Genomic DNA, 13,717 nt, shown 5'->3' on the forward strand with positions numbered 1-13,717 from the left:
CGAAGCCGAATAATCAAAGTATTCGATCATCCCTAATTAATGCCCATCTCCTCTCGTGCATTAATCCTACTTCATTTTCTCGCTGTCAGTGTCTTTTTGAAGGAATATAGGCACTTTACAAATTAGTATGGTAATCAGCGCTCCCATCAGATAATGTCACAAACGTGACAGCAAGAGAAAAGTTAATGTCTTCCGGTGGTAATAAGGCAGTTGCTGTAAATACCACGCTTACGGAATTGTGTACAGGTTGCCGGCGCAGCGTGAGAGCCCCGGTGTGCGGACGGCCGTGTGTGTTCTGCGCCTGTTGGCTTCGCCTGTGCTGCAGCAGCTGATTATGTCTCATATACACACAATACAGCAAGTGGCTGGAGCTTTACAATCAGCCTCAGAATAGCACATTGCTCCTGCCAGTGTGAGGCTCCTCTTTACACCTGATTCACTCACTGCTGTTCTTCACTTGAAGGCAGATCCTTTGACCTAAGCAGATTAGACGCATGAACGACACAGCAAGCTATCTGCGCTTTTCAAGGAACAGATTTGGCTCCAAAATAGGGCACTAAGCTTTTCAGCCTCATGCCTATTTACCTAGTCAGCATGATGCAGTGTCTCAGGGTGCTTAGTAGCCTCCTGGGGAATCAACTGGGAAACAAAAGCAGAAGTGGCAGCCGCTGCAAATGTGGAAGTCTGTGCCATTAGAGAAAGCGCCTGCTAATAATGGCCTGTGAGACCCAGGTTTCCTTGGTTTCCATGACAGCTATTAGGTACCATAGAAATTGAATTGCACACTGCTCCTGGGGGAGTGAAAGGGTGTACGAATGACAGAGCAAATTACCTAGAACTTGTCGTGTTCATCTTTTTTGCAAAACTAACCGGATTATGGCTTTTTTTGTGTCTTTCGCTTGCAGAAGATCTGGATTGCATCTAAAGATTCATTTCCAATAATATTTTTTTTTTCTGTTTGTGCGTAGAACTGATTTTGGAAAATCAAGGATATGAGCTGTTATACAGGTGGGCTACAAAGGGGGAGTGAATATACCAAGTATCCAATCAGGAATTGGCTACCTGCAATCCCAGCAATATGCCCCTGCAACAGATCTCTGTAGTCCCTGCAAGAGAAACTGCTAGCAATGGGAGAAGTTCAATGGGAAAAAACAGAGAAAAAAACAAAGAAGTTGACGTAAGTAGTGATTTTTTTCTCGCCTAATGTAATGTACATAATTTCCAAAACTGACAGTATTGCTTTTCATGATAAATCTGTGCAAATGCTAATGCTTACATAGCTAGATATCAAAGTCCATGATTTTTTTACGTTGGCTGCTTTGAAATTATAATGATGTATTAAAATGTCTTTCTTATATTATGTACTTGATTAAAATTCCATTTCTCAAAAGACAGTGATAAGAAATCTATTTGTACAAAAGTATTATAACTATTATTATTAATAATAAAAATGAATAAAATACTACTAATAATAGTAGTAATGACTGCATTAGGAAAATGAAACAGAGGCATCGATTATTAGCCACTCATTAAAGCTTTCATTACCAGAGCACTTACTGAATCTTAAGCTGTAGATGCTATATTAAGCACTGTAGACCTTTCCCAAGGAGTCAGTCATTGCATTGTTACCAGCCTTATAATTAATTATAATCCTCGTTCCTAATGACTAGAGCCTGTTGAAGGGAATTCAGATGATTAATATGATGGAATGTTTTAATATTCTAGAAATCTCATGTCGCTTATTCTTAGATTACCCAAGGTGTTACTATCAACATGGACTTTAAAGTTTGATTTTGTAGTGTGAATATCTAGTGTTGTCCTATATCGTGAAGGTATCACTTTTAGTGGGGTCAGATCTCTTGTGTCTTACTGCATGCTCTTCATTGATTGTCCCTGCATAGGGACCACCCAGATGTACTGCCCCAATCAAGTGAATCCATATGTATATTTTTTTTTACTGGACTTGATACTTTGTAATTCTATCTAATAGCCTTATGGGACCAGGCTAGGAGATTTCCATTACTACAAGGGTTAGTAAAACTGCCAATTGGAATGATTAACACTTTTTTTATTGACAGTTCTCACACGAGCAAAAGCAAAATGTAAAGTTGCATGATTCGAGTCTATGTAAGCTGGGAAATGTGGTGGACTTATTTATCCTTTACTTCATAAAATTGTGCCTACCTAAAAATAGTTAGCTTGTTGGAAGGGTGCAAAGAGATGACCTAAGGGTCAAGTTTCTCTGGCCATTTATCATTTTAGTCATTCTTCTTGGATAGCTGATTGGTCAAAATCATTGTGAAAGATTCATTGAGGAGACAGCAGCATCTTGCTTTGACTTGAGCTTGACATCTTGATCCCCTTATATAAATTATTCTTGTCCTCAGTGTTTAAAGTCGAATAATACAATACGTGAATATCATTTACTGTTCGTACAATTGATCCACCTTTTATGAATTTAAATGTACATGTACAACATTAAGAATCCTTTCCTTAGAAAGTAAGTCACAGGTGCCAGGAGATTTGAATACATTTTGGATATATATATATAATGTTGCAGCCATTTTTCCAACTTAGGGGTCACTGCCCCAAGGGCTCCTATAACCACTGGAATTACTGTTACCGTCACCTTCCACATCTTCTGCAGTTGTTCTTTAAGGCCCTGGTATTTCTCTAGCTTCTCATATTCTTTCTTTCTGATGTTACTGTAATTAGGCACTGCCACATCTATTATCATTGCTGCCTTCTGATCCTTGTATACTATCAGAATATCTGGTTGGTTAGCTACCACTTGCTTATCTGTCTGGATCTTGAAGTCCCCCAGGATTTTAGCCCTTTCATTCACCACCACTATAATATATATATATATATATATATATCCTTTAAGGGTAGGCTTCATACTTTTTTTCACAATGTGCCTAAGGACTAGCAGACAGGCAGGTAGTTGCTAACTACTTGCCTATTGTGCCCAAAGCTGTTGTTCACTGGCACAGAGAGGTCACAGGAAATTCCTGTCAGCAATTCAGCCACTTCCTCTGACGTGATATCGATAGAGCAGTGGCTTCTTTTCCGTTCTACTCTGCCTAACTACAGGAAGCTGGCTGTCAATCAGCATGGCATAGGCAGTCACACCCCTTCAACAGAGCAGACTAGAAGAAATAGAGCTGCTCTGTTAATGTAGCGCTGCAAATCACTGACATGAATGGTCAGTGACTGCTCTGAGCTGGCTCTCGATACAGCTGGCAGGTAGTTGCCTCTGTTAGCAGCTGCCTGCTTGCTACTTTTTTGGCATATAGGAAAAAAAAGAAAGTCCTAGACACACCCTTTTATACTGTTGGAAGTGGCGTTATCTTGATACTTCAGTATTTGTGATCAATATTTTTGCAGCGATTGTTGTACCGCCTCCATTAATGATCTTTCAATTCAACACAATTCAACAGTATTTATCAGTAAAGTAAGACTTTAGTTTTGATGTTTCCACTTGTACAGCCATTGATCTCTACTTGTCTTGGTACTTGGTGTCACATGCTTTGGTATAACTATAGTGGCAGCAGCCATAGCAGCTATTGTATGGCTCAGAGGTTGAGTGAATTCCACACAGTTCTAAGTATAATTTTTTAGGGAAGGGAAGAGTAGTTTGATGGTTTCCTACCACTACTATGTATTTTTCATGATATATTGTCATTTCTTTGTGGCTGATTATGCTGTTGGAGATCTATCATAATCATTGGGCATGGCAGGAGAGGTAGACTTATTTTGTAACACTTGCTGGAGATGACCGAATGCTTTTACCAGGTTGTGTGATTGATATTAAGATCATTCCATGTATGGACACTGCTACAATATTTTTCTGATAAACATAAGCACTAAATTCTTTTGTAAGTGTAAATATCAGATTCAATTCGGGCACATGGACACCCAAGAGGGGGCTCTTCTACATTGCACCATTCTCTATGAGTCAGAGATGAAAGCCATTAACAAAACATGGCTCCTGATCAGACAGACTCAATCTGTCCAATAATAAAGACAAGAATATAACGGTATGCAATAAGATCTAATGGCGGCTGCATTTTATTTTGTAAGATTTAAGTTTTTTATTACTTTTTATGACACAGAAAAATGTCAGTCCCTATGAATGAATTGGTGTAATAACGCCACCTGCAACCTCATAAAACCTTGGCAGTTGGTACTTGTACAATCTGAAAATTAGCAAGCAATGTCCAGTCTATGCTGGATATCAAGATATTGCCAAGGAGCTGCCACTTTTTAAAGCAGGGAATGCCAACTCAGAAATTGTCTAAGGGTGACCATCTGGACACCATGTCGCTATTAATTTGCTATAGCAAAAAATTACCCTACACTAGTAAAGCTGGTGTGGAGCGTAAAGAAAACTCCAATACTTAAGATATCCTGAATTCTGTTACTATATCCCCTTTTTGTACAGCATGTGTATATTTCTTCCCAGTAAACCTTCTGATATCTCAGTTTAAAAGTCGAAATATTCTTTAATAAGGTATAATAAAAAGTTAACAATCTTTAATTCTTGACACAACTAAGAATAATATAATGTAAGAATACAATGTAACTATGCGGATTACTATATTTGAATACATGCTGGGGAAAAAACAGCAGAAACGTGTGCTTTTCACAATGTTCTCCATAACATTTTAGTTTTCTTATATATTTTTGTGTGGAGTGCTTTCTGAATACGTTACTAATTGTTGTGTAAGTCTGGAAAGATGTGCTTAGGAAACAGTGATTTTGTAAGTGTTCTTTTCTAAATCCGTGCTAACAGATACACTAAGCTCTGTTACAAAAAGGATTGACCTGATTAGACGTAAACAGCATGCCTTTTAATTATTCTTATTGTCTTATGCAACATATTCTCTATGCTTGTACACTTTCTTTTGTTGGCAAGGTATGATCTTTCGTAGGCAAGGCAATAGCTGAATATAATTTGTATGGCTAAAAATGTCATTAAAAGGAGTTTTTTGATTTAAACAAAGTATTTTCAAGTGGTTTATCTGCAAAACACTTTATCACTCATGTTCTGTTTGTAGCTGAAAGTTGTTTCTATTTGTGCCAGTTAACTTTTGCTACCTGGCTTATTCTTAATGTTTATCTGGTTGTTGAGTGATGTCTAGTATCATGGACACAAGATTATTTCCTCCATCTCTATCTCTGTAGAACATATATCATGTCTCTTATTAACAGTGTTCTCTGCCTGTCAGTATAAGGACAGTGTCTGGTGAGCAGCAGAACAGGAGCGCAACAGAACGGCAGAGCTGTGCCTCAGTAACAAGATCATTGTTGTGTGTGATGATTCCAACACTACTTTGCACCTCGTAATAGATGGACATGTAGGTGTCTGTAAATAGAGGAAATGTCTGTGATAGGGAATAGGAAATATGGGAACTTTAGTACTTTACATGGAAATCGCATCCTCAAAAAGCCCTCTCAGCATCAAAACAAAGGTCCAGCACAGCTCAGGGCGACATATCGAAAATGATAAATTACCCCTTCTGGATCTATTATGGCCTCATGCAGTGAGAATTCAAACACATGTAAGTAATTTGGTGCATATTTTATTTCAATGGTCTTTATTGAAATTTTCAAAGGTACAATTGGCAACAACAACAACCACATACATAAAAAAAACAACACAGAGCCTCTTCAAGGGGTAAACACAATAAAAAAAGCAATTATTAAACCTATAGAAGATTGGAGCCATGAATTCACAAAAATGAAAAGATATATGATTAAACATTAACACAGACAAACAGACTGAATACATGCAAAGGGAAAGTGCATGGTGCAGTCAATGAACTAGCTGAGGTGCCAAAAAAGTCGTCAAAGATTCTAAGGGGGAGGGTTTCAACTCCAATAGGGTGTGCACACAAACAACACTTCCTCTTGATCACAAAGGCTATTTATTAATTACCCTCCGAGGAAGCCCATGCGAAACGCGCGTTGGGATTACAGTGGTGACTGTTGCCAACGGGGAATATCATGGGTGAGTGCATAGATGTACCTTGCTAGGCATTTATAACTTGCCAGCAATTGTTATTTGCAATATTTAGTATTAACATCGTTTGTCAGGCTATTTTGCTGATTAGAGATACATCTACTGTGATAATTTTAGCAGCAATGTATGGCAAGAATACATGATTTATGTATATACCATTAGCATAGTCTGTTAAGGGGGCTTTACACGTAACGACATCGCTAACGAGATGCCGTTAGGGTCACGGAATTTGTGATGCACATCCGGCCTTGTTAGCGACATTGTTGTGTGTGACACGTACGTTGCAAAATACTTCCCAAATCGTTGATTGTTGACACGTCGTCCATTTCCCAAATATCATTGCTTGTTCTAGACGCAGGTTGTTCGTCGTTCCTAAGGCCGCAGACATCGCTACGTGTGACATCCCAGGAACGATGAACAACACCGTACCTGCGTCCTCCGGCAACGAGGTGGGCGTGATGACTTTCATGCGGCTGCTCTCCGCCCCTCCGCTTCTATTGGACGCCTGCAGTGTGACGTCGCTGTGACGCCACATGAACTGCCCCCGTAGAAAAGAGGCTGTTCGCCGGCCAGAGCGATGTCGCTAGGAAGGCAATTTGCCTGTGACGCACAAATGACGGAGGTGGGTGCTTTCACGAGCGATATTGCTAGTGATGTCGCTGCATGTAAAGCAGCCTTTAAGCTGCTTTATTGATCAGTTTATACCTGACAACTAGTGTGGGGATTGGTTTATGGCAGTATATACATGGAATATGTATTATTATACACTGAATACAGAATATGCACCATAGGAGGTCAGTTTTGTGAGAATTATAGCGCACCTTAGTGGAACTGAAGATATTCATAATATTTTGTGCAATTTTTTTTAATGATCTCATGATTCAGATATTCTAATAATAAAATGAAATATATCTATTAGATTATTGGTATTTAGCATAAAATTGTAAGGATTTTTTGAAAGAGATATGAGACCATCCTTTTAGTTCTAATGAGAGTGCTGAGCAAGTTAGCTACTGAATAAAATGTCAACAAATTAATATATATAGGCTCTTCCTTCAATTTTGACTATATTGTTCATGGAGGTCTGTATCTGGATTTAATCGTGTCCCCCAGGTGGCTCTTCTGTTTTAATATTATGAATTTTGAAATCAATTGTGAATAAAAAAGCTATTTCTATTTTCCAAAAATTGATTGGTGTGCTTAGTCACTTTTTCATCCAGCTGGTGTGGATTCCAGACTGGTTAGTGTTCTGGTTGTCTTATGAAGTGTGCACAGTATTTAAGGACTTTAGTTGAATAACCTCTAAGATCTGTCTGAAGTGTACCCCAAAATAAATTAATGTCTTGGGGAGTTTCATGTACAGCTGCAAAACATTCCAGTTAATCAGGAATTCTATCATTGGGGCCTATGAGTGTCAGCCAAAAGGTATTACATTATCAGAAAGGTCTATGACCTATATAGGAGGAGTAATACCAGGCTGTGGTCTGAAATCCCTTGGCAACCGTGCTCCACTTTCTCCACCCAGGTAGCCCATCAATAGACCCAAAAAAGATAAGCTATTTGAGATAAAGTATGTCTAACAAGTGACAAGAGAATTCTAGAAAATTAGGGTGGGAAGCTCAACATAAATCCACCTTTCCATTACCCTCCATATATCATTCATAACCAAATTAAAGTCTCTCATACATATAATCTGTGTAGCTTAAGGAGAAGCTCACTAATTGTTTAATTAATTCTACACTAGCTTGAGTAGGGTTATATAAACACATTATTTCATACTGTTAAACTTTATTACTGCATGTGTAGAAACAAAACTGTTTTCTGGACTTCTCGACGTAACCTTAGCTTCCCACCTAACCGATTTATGTACTAGCAATGAGACCTCTAAAATATCTGGTGTGGAAAGAGTGTACTGACCATTGTACCCAGGGTTTCTTCAACAGCCTATTTGAGTCTGTAGTGAGAGGTGTCTCCAGAAAGCCCATTATATGAGAATGGAACTTCTTAACTAGTGAAAATACTTTCATCCTTACCAGGGGAGCTGAGGCCCCTCATATCCCAAGACATATATCTTAATTGGGAAGACATATACCGTATATGCCGGCGTATAAGACGACTGGGCGTATAAGACGACCCCCAACTTCTGCCCTAAAAATATAGAATTTGGGATATACTCACTGTATAAGACTACCCCGCTCCCAAATTAAAAAAAGTCTGCTTTGATTGCAACATGTTAATTTTAATTCCGCGAGAGCCGTACAATATGTTTTTAAAGGGCCATTGACAGATCAATCGCTCCAATGTTCACTTAGTACAGCAAGGAATGCTCCTCCCTGCTGTATAAAGCCACAACTGGACTGAAACAATGGTACTACACTCTGCTACAAACAGACACACACAACTCTGCTACAAACAGACAAACACACACAACTCTGCTACAAACAGACAAACACACACAACTCTGCTACAAACAGACAAACACACACAACTCTGCTACATACAGACAAACACACACAACTCTGCTACATGCAGACAAACACACACAACTCTGCTACATACAGACAAACACATACAACTCTGCTACATACAGACAAACACATACAACTCTGCTACATACAGACAAACACATACAACTCTGCTACATACAGACAAACACATACAACTCTGCTACATACAGACAAACACGTACAACTCTGCTACATACAGACAAACACATACAACTCTGCTACATACAGACAAACACTTACAACTCTGCTACATACAGACAAACACGTACAACTCTGCTACATACAGACAAACACATACAACTCTGCTACATACAGACAAATACACACAACTCTGCTACATACAGACAAACACATACAACTCTGCTACATACAGACAAACACATACAACTCTGCTACATACAGACAAACACGTACAACTCTGCTACATACAGACAAACACGTACAACTCTGCTACATACAGACAAACACGTACAACTCTGCTACATTCAGACAAACACATACAACTCTGCTACATTCAGACAAACACATACAACTCTGCTACATACAGACAAACACGTACAACTCTGCTACATACAAACACATACAACTCTGCTACATACAGACAAACACATACAACTCTGCTACATACAGACAAACACATACAACTCTGCTACATACAGACAAACACATACAACTCTGCTACATACAGACAAACACATACAACTCTGCTACATACAAACACATACAACTCTGCTACATACAGACAAACACGTACAACTCTGCTACATACAGACAAACACATACAACTCTGCTACATACAGACAAATACACACAACTCTGCTGCTCTGTGGGGCCTGCACCCGCGGCTCGGCGGGTACAGCACCCGCGGCATCGGCGGGGGGGGGGGGGGGGATTGGCAGGGCATACATCTGGGGGGTTAGAAGCAGCTCACTGGGGCCCATAATGGGCACAAGTCCCCCTGTGTTAGATATCTCCCCCATAGTGCTGCCCATGGCCCCTATATAGATCGCACAAGTCCCCCTGTGTCAGATATCGCCCCCATAGTGCTGCCCATGGCCCCTATAGATCGCACAAGTCCCCCTGTGTCAGATATGGCCCCTAGGCTGCTGCCCAAAGTAAAATAAAACCCTCTTTCCTTATCTCCTGTCTGCTCCGTGCTTCTGTTCTTCCACTTCCTGGTTGTCAGTGCGGTCATGTGATCGGCACAGCAGGCTGAGCTCTCTGCCTGATTACAGTGGAAGCAGGGACACAGGGAGAAACGCTGGAGGGGGTAAGTGAAGCTTTTTTATTTTAGAATGAGCAGCAGCCTGGGGGCCAAATCTAACACGGGGGGGACATGTGCGATCACAGGGGGGCGCAGGCTCATATAATATGCACCGCTGCTCCAGCCCCTCACTGCGTGCGATTTCAGCACCATTGGAGATGGACAGCGGCTGTGCATATTATATGAGCGGGTGCAGGAGATCAAAGGATGCAGGCCGCAGCGTTCACCTGCGCTCCAGAGCTGCTTCCACCACCTCCCCTGGACGCTGCAGTGTACATACACACCCCCCCCCCGTATATCCAGCGTATAAGACGACCCCCCACTGTAGCCATTATTTTAAGGGGGTAAAAAGTCGTCTTATACGCCAGTATATACGGTATTTATAGAAAATCTAAATAAGAGAAACCGCTTCACAAAGCATGAAAACTTTACCATAAAGGATATAGCAAAGAACATCTGATTACTGAGATTTGTAATAGAATGAAGTCTTCCATAGAAAGTGACTAGTCCAATCTGAGTCATTAAAGGACATAGGAAAGTAGAACAAACTAGAATAATCAACAAACAAAACAAAATTAACTTAATTGTGGAAAGATAACTCGTAAAGTTTACAATTTCATGGATACCCCCTAAACATAATGAAACTTATAGTCATTATCAACAATGTGGGAAACCAGAGCCTGTATATATTAATAGAAAACAGTTTTTCTGCTGCAGAAGACCTTTTTATTTCTGCTCATCCTAGTAGACACTTGAGTGTACGTACCTTTCAGAAGAATATATGGTAGACTCCTCAGATTATCCTGGGAACTTAAAAATTAGTGACTGAGAAATGTAACTTGTTTTTAGGTAATTTTTTTAGCTGATTCTAAATCTGCCCTTATTTTTCTTCCATCAGCTGTAGTTAATGAGATGTGATACCCTATTTATATGCATGTGACTGATTGAAAAACTAGGACTGATGTCTACTAAACATTATTATTTTGCCTTCTTGGTTATTAAACAAAAATCATACATGTAGATTTATTTTATTTATGAAGAATTTAATTCGCAATATAAGAATTAAATATCAATAATAAGTTTTCTTTGAGCCATTGATCATTTATTAAGATTCTTAGCAAGAGCAGCTCTTTAAAGATACTTTGAAAAGACAAGCAGTAATCCAACATCATGTGGGTATCCCAGTGTTGTCGTTATCTTTCAGCTACAGTTCTTAAAGTTTAGTGAAACTGTTTTCCTTGCTCTTCACTTTACCAAAGTTTTCTGGGAAATGATCCAGGTGGCTATAGAGATAATGCACTTTGATACTCATTGTACAGCCATAGTAATGGAAAGAAAATAGCATTCTTTCTACTAGTTCAGTATAACTATCTACTTTAGATTTAGAAAATTCTGCACAACCATAGTGAAAGGATACCATGCATCTGCCTCAGCATTATTCAATGAATCTCTGAAGTGTGGATCTTTTATGAATCCTCTGATTTGAGGACTGTCAAAAATACTCACCTTTTGATTCTCCATGGTGAGCGCTGGAAATTTTGTGCAGATATATTCTAGAACCTTTACAATCTGCTTTATTATATGTGCAGTGGTGGCAAAAGAGCTTATTTCTGTGAACCAATGGTTCTGCATTTACATTGTTTTCTCCTACTACGTGTTCTCTCAGAGGCCACTGGTTTCTCATCCAATGCTCATTTTCTCATCTACTATCACTGAGACAGAAAAAACAGGGATTCTTGGTGTATCTGCTATCCCAGGACAATATTCACCATTTTTAGATCCCCATAGGTTGGCCACAGGTGCTCGTGGTATGATATTTAATGTTGGGCCATAGGAATTGTGTTTTGCTCTTCAATTATCTTACCTATTGGGGTTGATCCATATTTGTCTCCATTGAGATAAAAGCACACATTTTAATCTACACTTAGAACAGTCATAAACAGCTGCCATTTGGTTGGTCGATATTTTAATATGCCCATTTTCATCAGGAAGCCTTATATCCTAATACCTATTTAAAGGGAATCTGTCACCAGGATTTTGCAATGTAAGCTGAGGACAGCATGCTGCAAGGGTTAAAAAATAACAAACATCTGTGTTTCAAGAATTCCCCACTCTACATCTGTCTGTGTAGGGTACATGGATAGGGTTCACACACTTCAGCACACCAAGTGTACAAAGGATGATTGCTATGTCACGTGAGGCATGACTGCTCACAGCCTATGTCACCATGTCCAGAAAAGGGCTCCTGTTCACTTTATGAGATATGGGCCTCCAATGTTGCAAACTCCTTCACTAGCCCCTGTCTGATTACTGTATAGAGGATTCATGTTTCAGGGAATAGATAGATAGTGGCTGAAGCTGTAGCAACTTGATGTCACTGCACTTTATCATAAGAAAGGCTCCAGAGCAGGAGTAATCAACTGGGAGAAGTCTCACCATTAATTCCGTCTGCGGCCCACAATCCTTATCTCCCCTCAGCCCCAGCACAAGACACTAAGATGGCCACTGCTTCCCCACTCACAAGACTTTTTTGGTGTCTAACAGGTCAGTGCCTGAAAACTGATGACCTACAATTGCCCAACCATGTGCACCTTTCTTTAAGGAGCGAAGAAAAAAGATCAGCTCACCGATTTGCTGTTCACCGCTGTCTGTCTGGACCCAGCGCACGGAAGGCTTGGCTGCCAAATTCAGGGTTAAAAAGATAAGAAGTCCAGCGCAGTCCTCAGAGTGTAGTTTTAAAACAATCCACATTTATTCAGGTAAATCCATAAAAATTTGTAGTATACAGAGCGGTCAGCAGAATGAAAAAATAGAGGCTATAGGGACCCCATCGAACTACGCGTTTCGACACATAGACATAAGGCCACTTTACATGCTGTGATATCGGTACCAATGTCGCTAGCGTGAGTACCCGCCCCCATCGGTTGTGCGACATGGGCAAATCGCCTTCCGTGGTGCACAACATTGCCCAGACCCGTCACACTACTTACCTGCCCTGCGATGTCGCTGTGACCGGCAAAACACCACCTTTCTAAGGGGGCGGTTCATTCAGCGTCACAGCGACGTCACAGCTGCGTCACTGAACCACCGCCCAATAGAAGTGGAGGGGCGGAGATGAGTGGGACGAATATCCCGCCCACCTGCTTCATTCTGCATTGCGGGCGGGAGGCAGGTAAGGTGAGGTTCCTCGTTCCTGCGGCGTCACACATACTGATGTGTGCTGCCGCAGGAACAAGGAACAACTTTGTTACTGCTGCAGCAAGGATATTAGAGAATGGACCCCCATGTCACCGATGAGCGATTTTGCACGTTTTTGCAACGATGCAAAATCGCTCATAGGTGTCACACGCAACAACATCACTAAAGCGATCGGATGTGCGTCACAAATTCCGTGACCCCAATGAGGTAACTTGAGCGATGTCGCAGCGTGTAAAGCGGCCTTAAGACTGTGTCAAAACACGTAGTTCGATGGGGTCCCTATAACCTCTTATTTTTTCATTCTGCTGACCACTCTGTATACTATAAATGTTTAGAGATTTACCTGAATAAACGTGGATTGTTTTAAAACTACACTCTGAGGATTGCGCTGGACTTCTTATCTTTTTAACCCTTTCTTTAAGGAGCGTTTTAGGCCATATTCAAAGTTATGCTGCAAAGAAGAAATTAGGCGATAATTCCAATGGAGCAAATCACATTGCTCACTTAATTTTGTATAAAGGAATAGCATACCAAAAATAGGCACAAAAAGGAATAATGCTATTAATAGGGTATGTGTGGTACATTTTTACTAGCTGAAATATGCAAAAAATCCACTTGTTTCAGTATATGAAGGGATGGAATCATAGGGCTGTTTTAAGTCTGCTTGGTAAAGTAGGCAAAAGTGCAGGGTTAGTGCAAAGAGCTAGATACCACCATAACAAG

General features: G+C 40.2%; 1 protein-coding gene across 1 annotated transcript in view; it reads left to right on the forward strand.

The window, feature by feature from the left end:
* Positions 1–423: 423 nt before the first annotated feature.
* MARCHF1 (membrane associated ring-CH-type finger 1) overlaps positions 424–13,717 on the forward strand; it is a 536,484-nt gene continuing 523,190 nt past the window's right edge. The window contains exons 1-2 of the mRNA XM_075347363.1: positions 424–761; positions 969–1,177. Of these exons, the coding sequence (XP_075203478.1) occupies positions 1,079–1,177 (99 nt within the window). The 5' untranslated portion in view covers positions 424–761; positions 969–1,078. The remainder of the gene's footprint in view (positions 762–968; positions 1,178–13,717) is intronic.

Source organism: Anomaloglossus baeobatrachus, chromosome 1 (genome assembly GCF_048569485.1).
Source record: "Anomaloglossus baeobatrachus isolate aAnoBae1 chromosome 1, aAnoBae1.hap1, whole genome shotgun sequence".
NCBI classification, from domain to species: Eukaryota; Metazoa; Chordata; class Amphibia; order Anura; family Aromobatidae; genus Anomaloglossus; species Anomaloglossus baeobatrachus.